Below are 16,158 nucleotides of genomic sequence, written 5' to 3' on the forward strand. Positions count from 1 at the left end.
TTTCACTTGATCGTTAACAAAAGATTTAAATACTTTTGCCAACACAGACAACCTACTAATTGGCCGATAGTTTTTTAAAAAAATGCATTATTTTTCACTTAATTTACCTTTATTCCACACCGATCTGTCCCTTCTTTGACAAACGCCTTGATTATTTCCTGTTTTTATGAAGCCCCTCCCTCAGAAATACGCGATGGGCTGAGATTGGTCAACTGGCTCAGTGTGTTCGCTAAACTGCCTCTAGAGCGCGTCTGAACATCCCGCCCCTCAGAATGTGCCCCGGTTGTATTGTAAACAATGACGTCCTCTATATTGCTTATCAATTTGAGCCTGATTGAGACACAGAGAATATTAATGATTAATGAAGAGGATCGCACAGAACCTGTGCAAGCACGGCTCTTAATGGTTTGTTTGTTTGTTGTTGTCTCATACTTTTAGATACACTGTTGTTTGTAAATGCTACTGCTTCTGTTAGCTTTTAATATACGGTTATATTCTGATTAAAGCCTTAATACAGTACAGCAACTGCACGCACGTCCATGTATAATGCTTCTCATTGCTATGTGAAAATAAGTGTATAAATAGAACAGTTTGTTGGAGCTGATCTGATGATCTGAATGAGAGAGAGAGAGAGAGAGAGAGATGCACAGGATTGAGAACCGCTGCTTTAGAACATTGGTTTTGGGTATTTTGTTTTGATTATTGTTTTTGGAAGTTGTGATTGCGTTTGATTTGTTAATAGATTTTTATGTGCACCCCTAGTTTTCTCTTCCTCTTCTCTCAAGCAGCACAACATGGCCTCGCCCACTTTGTTGTGTGTTCCCGGGGGCGGGGTTTATCTGGGTTCGTGACGTAACCGACCCGGGAAGAAGCTCGTTGTAGTCCCTTACCAGCCATTTTTGTAGGCATTAAACTGGCAGAATTTTAAAAGACGATATCGTTGTTTGCATTGAACTTTCAGTGCTGCAACTTTGCAGATATTGTTTATGCTCAAACAGCAACATTACACACTAACTACCGTTAAAAAAGTGAAATCGCAATCAACCACCCCTTTAATATATATTGAAGCATTGAAACTAACTAATATAAATGACAAAAAACTTTATCTAAAAGTAAAATAATTAAATTAAAAATATAAAGTAAAAGCTATAATAGTATCTTAACACTGCATTTAAGAACCATTAATGAAATAAAATTTCATGCATATCATTATGTTCCTGTATTTAGTTCTGAACTGGTTCTCAATCTTAATCATGTTGTAATATACTCTCAGCCTACTTGTGTTAACTTTTTCTTCTCTCTGTTCTTCAGCTTGTATGAAGTTCCCACCGCTTCTGCGTCCACGTTCTCTCAGCACTTCCAGCGCCTCCTGACCGAAGCCGATGAGACGGACAGCATCCATGACGTGACCCTGCAGGCTGGCGATCGCACCTTCGCTGCACACAAATACATCCTGTCCACACGGTCGGACTTCTTCCGCAAAGTGCTCCTGCCAGAGGGCTGCAAAGAGGGTGTGGAAGATGGAGAGGTGAAGAAAGGAGAAGATGCAGTGGGCTGTGACCTGCTGGTCCTGGAGAAGGTTCCTCCTGAGATGCTGGAGCAAGCGCTTCACTTCATCTACACAGACTCCTGTGAGATGCTGGTTCACGGGACCCGGCCCATCATCCCTCGCTGTAACCAGAGCTCCGATCCTGAACCGCAGCAGCAGCTGATCCACAGTCTGCAGGCTCTAGGGCTGGAGAACCGCTCCGCTCTGGACGTGTACCGCTCTCTTCCTGCTAACACTCATGAGGATGCAGACAAGCCCAAAGCCAAAAACACTAAGTCTGGGAAAAAAGGCAAGAGTGGTAATGTCGGTGAACCTGGACAAAACCCAGTGAAGATGCTGCAGGGTGTCGCCAAGAAACTAGGCTTGGGGAGCCTCTCAGTACGGTGAGATGAAGTTCACTTGTACTGTTAAAGGAATAGTTGACCAAAAAATGAAAATTTGCTGAAAATGTGCTCACCCTCAGGCCATCCAAGATTAGGATGAGTTTGTTTCTTCATCAGATTTGTATCATTCCATCACTTGCTAAGCAATGGATCCTCTGCAGTGAATGGGTGCCGTCAGAATGAGAGTCCAATCAGCTGATAAAAACATCACAATAATCCACAAGTAAAAAAAATATCCATAATAACACTTCCTCCAGTGAAAGAGTTGTTTTGTCTGAATCAAGAGAAATCTGCACAGATATAAAGCACCATTTACGAGCTGAAACTGCTCGAGACAACAGGAGATGGACTTTTGCACTGGAGGAAGTGTTATGGATTATGGACTCGTATTTTAGTGAGAAGCAACAGTCCTAATGATGGATTTGTTTCTTACAAACATGCAGCTTTTGTCTTCTTCAGATGTCAATTGATAAGACTGGAGTGCTGTGGATTATTGTGATGTTTTTATCAGCTGTTTGGACTCTCATTCTGACGGCACCCATTCACTGCAGAGCATCCATTGATGAGACACTGATCCAATGCTACATTTCTACAAATCTGATGAAGAAACAAACTCATCCTGATCTCGGATGGCTTGAGGTGTTTTTTTTTTTTTTTTTTGTTGCTGTGCTTTCAGTATTTTTGTATGTAAATGAGGGGTTATTATTGGCTGTTGCTATAATTCATCAAGGTGTCCTAGTTGCTAAATAATAAGTGTTTTATGACTGACTAGGCTTGATGGGGTGAAGTTTGAAAATGGAAAGATCAGTGTGGTGCAGAAGAAGACGGGCTACAAGCTGCGATTCAACCAGAAAAAATGGTGTGTTGTTGTGAAGCATCAGTGGAGGTCATACACTCTTTCATTGGCTGTGAATACAGATCTTCTCATTGTGTGTCCTCAGCTCGTACCTCTGTGACGTCACACTGCGCTCGGAGGACGGCAAAGAGTTTCCCTGTCACAAATGCGTCTTGTGTGCTCGGCTGGGTGAGATCAATGTTTTATTTCACACTTGTGTCCTCTGCAGTAAACTTTATTCAGACTGATTCAATTGAACATTGAAGCATTGAAAATGTCTTTGCACCATTTTTTATTTTTTTTGGCTAAAGACATAAGCATTTTCATTTCATAAACATTGACTGAAAAAACAAAAACAAAGTTATTTTAGCGTCTTGCCAGTGCAACATTTCTTGTTTTTTATTTAGTTTATTGAAATAGAAATAACTAAAGCTTAAAAACTATAGACATAAAAATAATACAAAATTACAAAAAAATGGAAACAGAAAATCTAAAAATAAATGATTAAAGAATTGTTTAAATTATTAATGAATATTAACAATATTAAAAACTATAAAAGAATATTATCACTGATACAAAGAAATAACACAGGTCAGTATGATTTTTTTTAAAGTAGTACTTTTTTTAGGCATTTGTGATTTTAATTGATTAGATTTGTATTTAAGGTTATTTATGTTGTTTAGAAATTTGTGTTCAAAGAATCCTGAAAAATAAGATGTCAGGGTTTTCCCAAAAATATGAAGCAGCTCAATTGTTCTCAACATCATAATATAATAATCAGTAATGTTGGTTAAGGTCAAATGAAAACCGCTTTGACCTTATTGAAACCAAAACTAAGAGATTTTTTAGAGTGCCTCCACTGCAGTTTTTCAGACAGTGATATTTGAAAATGAGTAGAAATTACTAGAAAACTAACCCATAGCTTGTTTGTTTCTGGCTGAAAATTTTATGATCCTCAAGCGCTTGACAGTCTCTATTCACCTTCATTGTGGACATTCTTCATGTGTGTTTCACATAAACTAAGTATAGATTCTCATATTTGAATAAGAGGGATTTAAGTTTGACTCTCTTATTTCTACAGAGTATTTCAACAGCATGCTGGGCAGCCCCTGGATTGAGGTATGATGAAATGACATGACTCTCTGAAGGGGAACTGTTGTGTTCATGTGAATGTCTTCTGCCCTCTTCAGGCCACCAGCTGCACTGCGCTGGATTTGCCCACCAGCTCTGAGGTCCTGCAGGCCATTCTGGAGTACATCTACACCGACGAGTCTCCCACTGTCAGAGGTAACACCGCAGACTTTGTGCTCATTACCTGGCTTTCCTCCTTTCGTGGGTGTAATCCGTGTCTCTCTTCATATCTCAGAGTCTGTGAATGTGGAGTTTGTGTGTAACGTGCTGGTGGTGGCGGATCAGCTGCTGATCACCAGGCTGAAGGAGATCTGTGAGGTGGCCATCACTGAGAACCGTACGTCTGCAGTCTGTCATGTGACCTTAAACTTGTATTACACAGGCCATGTTGTTGTTTTTAATGCTCATCTGCTCTTGTTTTCATTTACTTTTATTGAATTGAAAAAAAGCAGCTTAAATGTTGCCAAAAATCTGCCTTGCATCATGCTGCTGACAAAAAAATGACCAGTTTTTGGTTGTTAAAAATATCAGATATAAACAAAAATTGTAATACACAATATCTAATTAAAGTGCCTCGATTATGGGTTATGAAAGGTTCATATTTTGGTTTTGAGAGTCCCAAAGATCACACAAGGTCAAAAAACACTTTCATTGTTTTATAATATGCATTTATTTTTATCTTCCTTGCTCAACGACTCCCAAATGATTCACTCAATGATTCATTATCCCAAACCCCTCTTTTGCGTGACACTAATCAGCAGTGATTGGTCTGAATGCTCTCATTTTCATTTCATCTCGCCTGTGATGCCTGATAAAGCAGCGTTTGTGAGCGCAGTGCTGCTTTGTGGACAATATGCTAATGTTTAATGTTGACATCAACATGAAACGGCTTGGGATTTGTTTTAAAAACGACTCGTTTCAATGATTCACAGTAGATTGTTTTTTTTTTTAGAAATTATTTTTATGTAGAATGTTTTTTTTGATTTAAAATTTTTTTGTATGTTTTCATTCACTTAGAGCTGTTACACACTGCATGGAAGGTAATTTAAAAAAATCCATAGTAGGGGCACTTTAAATATATATATATATATATAAACTAGAACCAAACACACATTAGACAAAGTACATTCCTAGTTGCACACCTAAATAAGCATACAGAGCTAAAACATAAGCTGGCATGCAGTAGCGCAACAACCAAATAGGTCTAAGCAAACAGCTGTCATTTCCACAATTATAACTGGCAGCATGAGGAACATACGTAATAGTTCATGAGCCATCAGATAACAACACCAACAATAAATCAGAAATCTTTTCTGTTTAGAACCAAATGCTCTCAGTTCATGACCAAAGAACAGCTTCCAAGAACGACTGTCACTTGATATTTTGAATAATATGTAAAAGTAACTATAACAGTTTAACTTTTTTCTTTCACTTGAAATGACTGTTATTATAGCATTGCATATAATATACTATGCAGAGTCCAAAATGTTGCAGAGCAAAACAGACAGAGCAGAATGAGGTGATTTTGTGGGTGTGTTGTGTGCAGTGACGCTGAAGAACGCAGCAGAGTTGCTGGAGTTTGCCACCGTATACAACGCTGATCAGCTCAAACTGTCCTGTCTGCAGTTCATCGTCCTCAACATGGCAGCGCTGCTGGAGTCCAGGTGAGATCCAGACCATTAAACCTGCTGCATCAATCTATTACAGCTCACATCTGTTAAGCCTGATCGCTTACAAGAGTTTCCTAAGTTTACTCTTAACCTTGAATTTGCTTGCGTTCAGCTCCGTTATATTTTAGGAATAAGGTATAGGAGGTTGAACTTTCACTTTGGGGTAAAACAAGTTAAAGCATTGTGAATAGAAAACATTCTTGTATGAATCACAGAGACATTACATGCCCAGGAAATAGAATGCTATTTGATCATTTATTTGAACAAAAACACAGTGAACTGCACAGTAATATTGTGAACTATTATTACAATTTAAAATAACTTTTCTGTGTGACTCTATATTAAAATGTAATTTATTCCTGTATTTTCAGCATCATTACTCCAGTCTTCAGTGTCACATGATCTTCAGAAATCATTCTAATATGATGATTTGCTGCTCAAGAAATATTTCTGATTATTATCAATGTTGAAAACAGTTGTGCTGCACAATATTTTTCTGAAAACTGTGAAGCATTTTATTTTTCAGGATTCTTTGATGAATGGAAAGTTCAAAAAAACAGCATTTATTTAAATAGAAACCCTGATAAATGTCTTTGCTGTCAACAATTTAATGCATGTTTGATAGATAAAAGTATTAATTTCTTCCTACTTAAAGCTAACAGATGTAGCTTGTGTGTCTGTGTCTGTCAGAGCGCTGGAGATCTTGAGCGATGATGTCCTCCTGGATCTGACAGCTGCGTACAGGAGGATGGTAAGTCTAAATCATCGCTCTCGTCTGCTTCATTGAAGCTCTGCTCAGAGATCCTGACATCAGACTCCTCTGACAGATCCCAGCCATGCAGAGACGTCTCATCACGCCATACGCCGACGCTCCGGATCTCAGCGCCTATGAGGACCGAGAGTGGGACTCGGCTGTGGACTGTAAAAGCGTCTCTGAAGCCGATCACTCCAGGTGTGAAATCTACCTGCTGAAACACTGTAATATGGACATGAAGAACTGTCCAGCTGTACTCAGAGTCCTCTCTGTGTTCAATCTAGCGAGAGCCTGCTGAAGAAGGCCAAGATGAGGGCTAAGAGGAAGCCCCGGCGGCGCTCGGACAGCTCTGGTGGATACAATCTGTCTGATGTCATCCAGAGCCCGCCCCCTGCAGGTCAGCTCCGTCCCCCTGCATATGAAACACTCCAGTTAACTGTGTCTGAGCAACCAGCACTCTCACTGTTGCTTATACTTGGGAGTATAGGATTATCAGACCCCCTGGTGAGTTCGTTTGAGATGGACCAGTGGGCAACCATCCCTGAATACCTTAGCAACCACTCAGAACACCCTAGCAACAGATAAATATCTGATATTGATCATCTAAATTAGTGGTTCTTAACCAGTGGGCGTCACCAAACTGCAGCCACAGAATTAATTAAAATGATAAAAGTTAACTTGTATTAAAATAATATATAATATATAAAGTAATCAAACTTAATTGAGTAAGTTTGGGTTATTGTAGTTATTATGGTTTTCAAAGGGTTATTGTTGTTAACTAAAACTCAAACTATATATATATATATATATATATATATATATATATATATATATATATATATATATATATATATATATATATATATATATATATATATATATATACAGTACAGACCAAAAGTTTGGAAACATTACTATTTTTAATGTTTTTGAAAGAAGTCTCTTCTGCTCATCAAGCCTGCATTTATTTGATCAAAAATACAGAAAAAACAAACAACTTAAAATAATAGTTTTCTATTTGAATATACTTTAAAAAAATAATTTATTCCTGTGATGCAAAGCTGAATTTTCAGCATCATTACTCCAGCCTTCAGTGTCACATGTAACATCCAGTCTATCACATGATCATTTAGAAATCATTCTAATATTCTGATTTATTATGAGTGTTGGAAACAGTTCTGCTGTCTAATATATTTGATGAATAAAAGGTTAAAAAGAACTGCATTTTTGCATTAATAAAAAAAAAAATTCTAATAATATATATTCTAATAATATATTTTCTTTACTATCACTTTTTATCACTTTAACACATCCTTGCTGAATAAAAGTATTGATTAAAAAAAAAGAAAAGAAATTACTGACCCCAAATTACTGACCAGTAGTGTATTTTATTACAAAATATTTATTTAAAAAACATAGCTTCTTTTTTTTTTTACTTTTTATTCATCAAAGTATCCTAAAAAAGTATCACGTTCTGAAAAAATATTAAGCAGCAGAACTGTTTCCAACTTTGATAATGAATCATCATATTAGAATGATTTCTAAAGGATCATGTGATAATGATCCTAAAAATTCAGCTTTGCATCACAGAAATAAATGATAATTTAAAGTATAATAAATTTAAAAACAATTATTTTAAATTTTAATAATATATCACAATATTACTGTTTTTTTCTGTATTTTTGATCAAATAAATGCAGGCTTGATGAGCAGAAGAAACTTCTTTCAAAAACATTAAAAATAGTAATGTTTCCAAACTTTTGACCTGTACTGTATATATACAGTTCTGTTCTTGAAATAAAGTAAACTTTAACGGAAATAATTATTTATTTATTTATTTTATTTTCAGCTAGCTTCCAAGGCATTTCTCATTTTCATTAAATTTGCCTACTAAAACGTGAATAACTAAACTAAAAGGGTCAGAAATTTCCCCGGCTCAAAATAAAATTTTTGATTTTGCTAATATTTTTTTTTTCTGAAGAAAGATTAGCATGTATAGTGATGATAGCCCAAATATTAAATGTCATGGATGAATATTCACTGAGTAATCCACTATTTTGTAGAGGGGGGTCAAAATGGCAATTTTCACCTGAGATTGGGAGCCAAATTGCAGGGGGTTAAAATGACTTCAGAAAGATGGCAGCATCACAATGTTATTTTTGCACAGAGGTTAGTAGGTCTTTTAGTAAAATCTGTTGACTTCAGCAGTCTTTGTTGTGTTATGTGCCAGTGTTGACCATTCAAAAATGGGGAAAGAGCACTTTTCAAGTTTTCCTCCAAAGTTCGCATGCCTGTAACTCAAAAAGTGTAAAAGATATCTTAATGCCCCTTTAGATATCGGGTCTTAACAAATTTCCCTTTTGGCATCTTTATTTTTAAGGCCCTATATGGTTCGGTTTTAGAGATAATGGAATTTCAATATGGCTCAAATTGTTAAATTCTACACATTTTCAGTAGTCAAAAACCAAATGTGGTCATTTTACAAAAACATGATACTTCTTTTCTTTTAAAGAGGAATGTCTAAAGAACAAATAATGTTGAAACTAGAAATGTATCTTGTTTCCAAAGTGCCAAAAGTATTCTTTTTCCAAAGTTTAAATGCCTATAGATGTATTAAAGATATTCCAACATGATTTTAGATTCTAGTTCTTATGCCAGAGGTATATTACAGATTGCACGAGGAGCTTTCGAATATTGTGTTTTAAAAATGAGGCGGCCTTTAGTCAAAAAAAAAAAAAGTTTAGAACCACTAATCAAAATGAGTTCTGTACCATAGCACACTGGAAATCATGTGATGATCATAAAGCAGGAATGAGTTATTAGGTCACTTCTATTATTTGAGCAGTTGTAGTTGTGCTGGCTGTGTTCCTCAGGTTTGGCTCATTCAGTGAAGGCCAGTTCAGTGGAGTCTCTGCAGGAGCTCATCACGTCTGACTCTGAGGGCAGTTATATGGGAGCGGGCAGCCCTCGAGACCTGCAGTCCCCGGTCTTCCACGACAGGCCTGAAGCGCAGGTGAAGCACAACAACACAACATTAACTCACTAACTACACAGACACACATTCCATTCTGTGAGTGAAGGCTCTTTTCAGTTTCACTTGCTACTGACAACAACAGATATGGTTAGTTATTTCCACAAATTAAAGTTCTTTTTAGTGTAACATTAATTTTTAGGCTATATATTAAGATATTATTTTATTCTAATATATAATATATACTGCACTTCTATATATTAATGTATTGACAGTGAAATGTAAAGATATACTAGTAAAATTGTTGTAGGCTGCATTTTTGATATCAAAAATACAGTGAAATATGAAATTTTACAATTTTAAATTTTCTATATGAATATATTTTAAAATGTAATTTATTTCTGTGATCAAAGTTGAATTTTCAGCATCATTACTCCAGTCTTCAGTGTCACATGATCTTCAGAAATCATTCTAATATGATGATTTGCTGCTCAAGAAACATTTCTGATAATTATCATCAGTGTTGAAAACAGTTGTGCTGCACAATATTTCAGTGAAGATTGTGATGCATGTTTTTAAAGTGTTTGTTTTTTGTAATGAAGAGAGCTAAAAACTAAACCTACCTAACTGTATTAATGCATCCCTGCTTAATAAAACTAATTTCTTTACAGAATATATAAACATACTTCTAATATATATGAACACGATTATAGTCCAAATGGCTTTTCTCAAATAAAATTAAATGGTGCAAGATAGTTGAGTTTTAAAAAGTATTGAAATCCCTTTAACCTGTCACCCGTCCCCTCTGTGGGACGCCTTCGTTTCCTTCACTATATTACAATTAAATCCTAATCTAATCATGACAAACTATATATCATTGGAATGGTCTAAGACTCCTAAATAGATATTTTACAAATGTTTTTTGTAAAAAATTATGTAGTAAAAGTAATAGATTCATTTCTGTCAAGAGTGTACCACGTAAATCTAAATATTTACATTTTTGAAGTTTTTACATTTGTAAGTATTATTTGTTGTTTTTTTCTTTTTTATTTTTTAGAATTTATAAGTAATTATATATTATATGAAAACTTAAAATATCAAAATGCATCCTTTAAAACCCATTTTAAAATCAGACATTGCATTACCATGAAAATGGCACATCAATATCATGTTACAAAATGTTTTCATTTATGAATTATAAAAATGTAAGTTTGGATTGTGCACTTTTAATCTATGTTGAAAAAATGTGAGTGACAGTTAAAGGGATCATATGATGCGATTTCAAGTTTCCTTTCTCTTTGGAGTGTTACAAGCTCTTGGTGAATAAAGAAGATCTGTAAATTTGCTAAGACTAAAGTCTCAAATCCAAAGAGATATTCTTTATAAAAGATAAGACTCGTCCACGCCCCCCGAAACGCCTCGTTCTAACACACCTCACATCTCTACGTCACGATGTGGGAAGATTTGCATAACGCCGCCCAGATGTTCACGCAAAGAAAGAAGGTGTATCTTTTATTCTCGCTGTAGTATTGTTGTTGCCGCCGCCGCCATGCTGGATAGCTGGCCAATCACAGCACACCTCGCTTTTCAGAACGATGAGTTTTGTGAAAATTGATGCGTTTCAGAAGGCGGGGCATAGAGGAGAAACAACAATGTACAGTATGTGGAAAATAATGTTTTTTTTTTAACCTTAAACCACATAAACACATTTCATTACACCAAATACACAAAATAAGGTTCTTTTTATCAGCATCATGTGACCCCTTTAAGTGGTTAAGTATCAGTAAATGATGACAGAATTAGCACTGTTGCATGAACTGGTCATTTTTAAGAATATTTGGTGCTTGTAGGATGAGAGATGTGGCCTGACAGGGCTGAAGACTCCTCCTAGCACCCCTGTTTTGAAGAGTGGCCCGGTGCCGACTCAGTCGTCCACCCCTGAACCCATCCCTACAGTCAAAGCCAGGTGATTGAAATGCTCTCACAGCAAACAGCAGATGTTCTTGACTGGTATCGCTGTAATTCTGAATGTGCTTCTGTTCCGTCTCTGTAGACCGGCTCCTGTCCTGGACCTCAGGGCCATCATGGAGATGGAGGCGAACTCTCTGAACAGGGGTGCTGCACACAAGAGTCCCAGCTCGTAAGTCTTCTGTCATGGTGGTCCAGCTAGTTTAGACCGTGTACTGTGCTCTGTTTTTAACTGCATTCTCTGCCTAACACCAGATGGAGCAGCAGCAGCACGAAGGTGTCGGTCATCCCCAGTAAGATGTCTCAGAAGCAGAGGAAGATGATGGCTCTGGCCTCTAGAGAGGGCAGCACAGAGAGCATGTCTGCTAAATCTCCGCCGTCTCTTACTCCGGTGAAACCTGTGAAGACCTGGTGAGAACCTTATTCCATTATGTCTTTCAAATGAAGTGGGTATAATCAAATGCAGGGTGACCATATGTCTTCTTATTCCTGGACATGCACAATAATTTATTTCTGTGATGCGCAGCTGAATTTTCAGCATCATTACTCCAGTCTTCATTGTCACATGATCCTTCAGAAATCATTCTAATTTCTATTTCTAATGCATTGAGTAGCCCATAAACTGTTATGAACTATTTTTAGTTTTTAACCATTAAAAATTAAAAGACCATAAAAGATGGAAACATAAATGCACAAACAATAATGGTCACTTTATATAAGGGGAATTAGATGAAGTGTCCCAGCTTAAGTCTGTGGGTGATTTTGGCTCATCTGGACACAGTGATTGGCTAATGATAAGGTTTAAATGAAAACATGTTGTTGTGTCATCAGGTCGACAGCTGTTCAGTCCCCGCCCTCTTCCTGCTCCTTCCGGGATCTTCTAGTAGAGGAGGAGCGGCGTGGGAAACCCTCTCCAGTGTCCCCAGTGACGGCCAGGAGTCCAGCGATATGTGCCAAAAGAGTGACTTTTAAATGTGCCGAGAGCAGCGACCCGGAGAAACCAGCGGGGTGAGGATCATCTCATTCAGTGCACAATATCCGTTCACTGAACACCTGATGCACATCACACGCTAAACCGGAAACACTTTCAGTCCCACTGTATGTTAAGAAACCGTCTGCTTGCAGATCACCAATGATGCCTTACATTTCTTCTTTTGTAGATGCTCACTAGGTTTTGGGGCAGAGCAGGTGTTGTTCTGGTACTCGTTCATCTGAATGCTCCACAGGTGGCGCTGGAACGCTTCTGTATAACATGTATTGTAACATGTGCCTGTGAGTCTCATATGAGTCAGCGTCATGTTACAGTAGATCTGCCGACACGCTGTTTTGTGCGTGTGTGAGTTTAGGCTGTTGCTTGGAAGAATGATACTTGTTTGTTTTATTAACTTTTTCTCAAAGAAGTGGAATGTGCTTAGAGCAAGTTCCAGGTCATTTCACTTGCAGCAGTTCTGTTTTTAACGGTCCGTTATTTCTTTAACTCGGCTGATGAAAAGCTACATTTCATTTGCTGTATTTTACAGTAAAACATGGCGTTCCATACTTGCCCCAGTTATCTACTTTAAACAATGTGGAAATGAATAATAATAGCTTTGAAAAATGTCTGTGTATAATAGTTTAGAATATAAAAAATTGATTAAAATATAAAAGTAGTATTTTTCACAACCCAATTAAAAAGCTGTCTACAGTTTGGAAGCAACAAAGCAGTTTAGATTTTTTTTTTTTCTAATAAATATATAAATAAATATAATAAATATCATTTTAAATGTATACATTACCCTTCAAAAGTTTGAGTTTGGCAAGTTATTTTTTTTTATGATCCTGATTTATTTGCTTAAAAAAATAGTGCAAGATCTGTAATATTGTGAAATAATAATAATAGAAAATAGTAATATACATACATATATATATATATATGTAATTTATTTGTGATCAAAGCTAAATTTTCAGCATCATTACTCCAGTCTTCAGTGTCACATGATCTTCAGAAATGATTCTAATACATTGATTTGCTGCTCAAGAAACATTTCTGATTATTATCAATGTTGAAAACAATTGTGCTGCTTCATATTTTTGTGGAAGCTGATGCATTTTTTTATTTTTCAGGATTCTTTGATGAATAGAAAGAACTTTTGAAATTTTTGTTGCATTATAAATGACTTTGGTCACTTCACTGTGTCCTTGCTAAATGACAGTATTGAATACGTACAAAATAAAATTATTTTATTATGCAGAAACAAAGTAGGTGATAAGATTATACACTTCTTTACTACTAGTTTCTGTCCTCTATTCAAATCCACCCCCATCTGTAGATTGTCTCGTACTGTATGTTGGTCTGGAGGCATGACGTCAATGCAAATCAAAGTGACCATGTTTTGGTTTTTGTTGCCTCGTTGCAGTCGTAGCTGGTTTGTACACTGTGTTTTTTACGCAAACCAGTGTTGTCTGAGGTTCAGATGATTCAGACGGTTCGTTGTTATTTAAGAGTGCTCTCCAGGATGTCTAGCGGCAGGTTCTTCAGGACGTCTCTCTCTCCAGCATGTGTCGCGCTGATCTGACCTGAGCCTGTGTGACTGTGGCCAGGCGTCTCTCCGTTTCTGTGTCTGTCACGTCAGCTGCCCGCTGGGCTCGTATTTATGACTCCAGCGTTCAAGCACAGGGCTGAATATTTATCAGCAGCGCTCCACTGCCCGGCTGTGATCATAATCTCTATTGATAATGGCAAACTTTGTCACAAACACACTCATCCCTGGGGCTCGACGTCACCTGAGTTTAGGAGCACACGCTGAGAAGGCAGTAGCAGGTCGGACAGGCTTTAGAAACTCACCGTGTATCATTGTTCTCAGGGGAAAAGAGGTTTTGTCTGTGTGTGTGTGTTGTGTATTTTTGTTTAAAGTTTTTAATTTGTGCTCATTAATGGAATCATTGCATGCATGCGTTCTTCCAACAATGTAAACAGAACCATGTTTTAAAATATGCAGTATACAAGTACACTATCCATTCTTTCAACCTAAAAATTAGAATCATTAGCAGTTTCATTAAAGGTATAGCTCACCCAAAAAATGAAAATTTGCTGAAAATGTATTCACCCTCAGGCTATCCAAGATGTAGATGAGTTTGCTTGTTCGTGTGAAAAGATTTGGAAAATGTAGCATCGCATCACTTGTTCAGCAATGGATGCTCTGCAGTGAATGGGTGCCGTCAGAATGAGAGTCCAAACAGCTGATTAAAAACATCACAATAATCCACAGCACTCCAGTCCACAGTGAACTGTTTGTTTGTGTTTTTTCCCATCAGCCCTTGGGTGCTGAGGGCGGTTGGCAGCCCTCCGTCCACCTCTACCTTTGCCTCTATTGTGGAGGAAGAGAGACAACAGGAAGCGGCATTGATCCGCAGCCGCGAGAAAGCGCTAGCACTAATACAGGTAACATTCTTCAATTTATGTGCATGTGACATAGTGACATAGACATACTTTTATTCACCAAATTAAAGTCTAGTGTCAGCAGTTGACAGCCAAGACAGTGACATTAACCAGGTTGTCAAATGGTATGACATTTATTATTCTACCATGCTGTTTTAATCAAACGTGCTCTGCTTTCAAACATTTCTTTTTAGGAAAATGCATTACCATTTAAAACTTCAAAAGAGATTTTTTTTCCCCCCATCTTTTCCTGATGTTTATCATTTGACCCTTATATTTCGTTCATCTCATCTTTATCATAGATTGAAGAACGAGCCATTCAGGACCTGTTACTCCATTACAAGGCCATTAATAACCCAGAGGAGCTGATATTGGTGGAGAGATCCCCTCAAGGTCCAGTCGCCATCCCGACCTGGAACAAACACTGATGCTGATGTGAGGTTGCAGTGACACTCATTACTTCCCGCTCACGCTCATGTTTCAGCCAGTATTAAGGTGCATCACAATCACCTTGCAGCAAGCACACTTGCTTTCTTGGACTGCTTACTTTTACATTCTATATGGTTTTTCATTAATTTAGCTGTTATCTTGTAAGAAAAGACTGGAATTTAAAGTGTAATCTGTTGTTCTCAGCCCGAAGAGTTGCCAAATGTGCCAAAATGTGTGCTGCTTTTTTTTTATTATTATTATTATTATTATTTTCTGATGCAGTGCTACAGTGATCTGCATCTCACAGCTAGTGTGTGTGTGTTTTTTATGAAGAGCAAACTCACATTGTAACCAGACGAAGAAAATCCAATCAGCTGTGTAAAGCAATAAAGACTTTATTAGGTTGCTCAGAAGGGCTGTTTGAAAGAGCTGGTGTAAAAGAAAATCAAGTGCACAATGAAAGGAACCGAGATTTATGAATATGCATTTCTTATTTTGCTTCCTTATGCTGTTAACATTAATAACATTATCATTTGGTGTTCAAGATAATCATAGTTTATGTTTGTCACTAGCAGAATATGATTGGTACTACAGATAAAATAATGTATACCTCAAAGTCATCTTTGCTTAATGTTAAGAGAAGGTATTTGCAGTGGCATGCAATAAAGAGATGATTACGAGCACGAGTGGTTGTTGTTTTATGTGTCATTATAAGCATCTCTTAAAGTTTACCCTGTTACCCAGGCAGACCCCCACTAACTTAAAGTAACTGCATATTAATCTGCCAGGAGAGAAAGTATTCTAACATAAAAATATTACAAATTCGCCTTTAATCACTTGCCATTCCAGCTCAACTTCAACACTATGACTGTCAAGGCCAAGACCATATAATATTATTTAATACCTTGTTTTTACATTTTATGCATTGGTTCAAACAGTCAAGTTTGCCAAACCCCAAACCTCAAAATTGCTATGAACAGTTTTTGTCTGATTCATTCACATTATTTCTTCATCCTGTTGTATTTATACTCTTTTACCAATGCTTTTTTT

General features: G+C 37.0%; 1 protein-coding gene across 2 annotated transcripts in view; it reads left to right on the forward strand.

Annotated features, from left to right (window-relative positions):
* The window catches only part of LOC109106365 (inhibitor of Bruton tyrosine kinase-like), a 30,341-nt gene extending 14,550 nt beyond the window's left edge, over nucleotides 1-15,791 (forward strand). For both annotated transcript variants that reach the window (XM_042740418.1, XM_042740419.1), the window contains exons 12-28: nucleotides 1,312-1,932; nucleotides 2,705-2,791; nucleotides 2,874-2,956; nucleotides 3,849-3,886; nucleotides 3,958-4,054; nucleotides 4,134-4,235; nucleotides 5,445-5,562; nucleotides 6,259-6,319; nucleotides 6,396-6,520; nucleotides 6,607-6,719; nucleotides 9,196-9,335; nucleotides 11,144-11,259; nucleotides 11,347-11,433; nucleotides 11,517-11,672; nucleotides 12,093-12,269; nucleotides 14,556-14,682; nucleotides 14,982-15,791. In XM_042740418.1, the coding sequence (XP_042596352.1) occupies nucleotides 1,312-1,932; nucleotides 2,705-2,791; nucleotides 2,874-2,956; nucleotides 3,849-3,886; nucleotides 3,958-4,054; nucleotides 4,134-4,235; nucleotides 5,445-5,562; nucleotides 6,259-6,319; nucleotides 6,396-6,520; nucleotides 6,607-6,719; nucleotides 9,196-9,335; nucleotides 11,144-11,259; nucleotides 11,347-11,433; nucleotides 11,517-11,672; nucleotides 12,093-12,269; nucleotides 14,556-14,682; nucleotides 14,982-15,107 (2,374 nt within the window). In that variant the 3' untranslated portion in view covers nucleotides 15,108-15,791. The remainder of the gene's footprint in view (nucleotides 1-1,311; nucleotides 1,933-2,704; nucleotides 2,792-2,873; nucleotides 2,957-3,848; nucleotides 3,887-3,957; nucleotides 4,055-4,133; nucleotides 4,236-5,444; nucleotides 5,563-6,258; nucleotides 6,320-6,395; nucleotides 6,521-6,606; nucleotides 6,720-9,195; nucleotides 9,336-11,143; nucleotides 11,260-11,346; nucleotides 11,434-11,516; nucleotides 11,673-12,092; nucleotides 12,270-14,555; nucleotides 14,683-14,981) is intronic.
* Nucleotides 15,792-16,158: the final 367 nt, after the last annotated feature.

Source organism: Cyprinus carpio, chromosome B16, assembly GCF_018340385.1.
Source record: "Cyprinus carpio isolate SPL01 chromosome B16, ASM1834038v1, whole genome shotgun sequence".
Taxonomy (NCBI): Eukaryota; Metazoa; Chordata; class Actinopteri; order Cypriniformes; family Cyprinidae; genus Cyprinus; species Cyprinus carpio.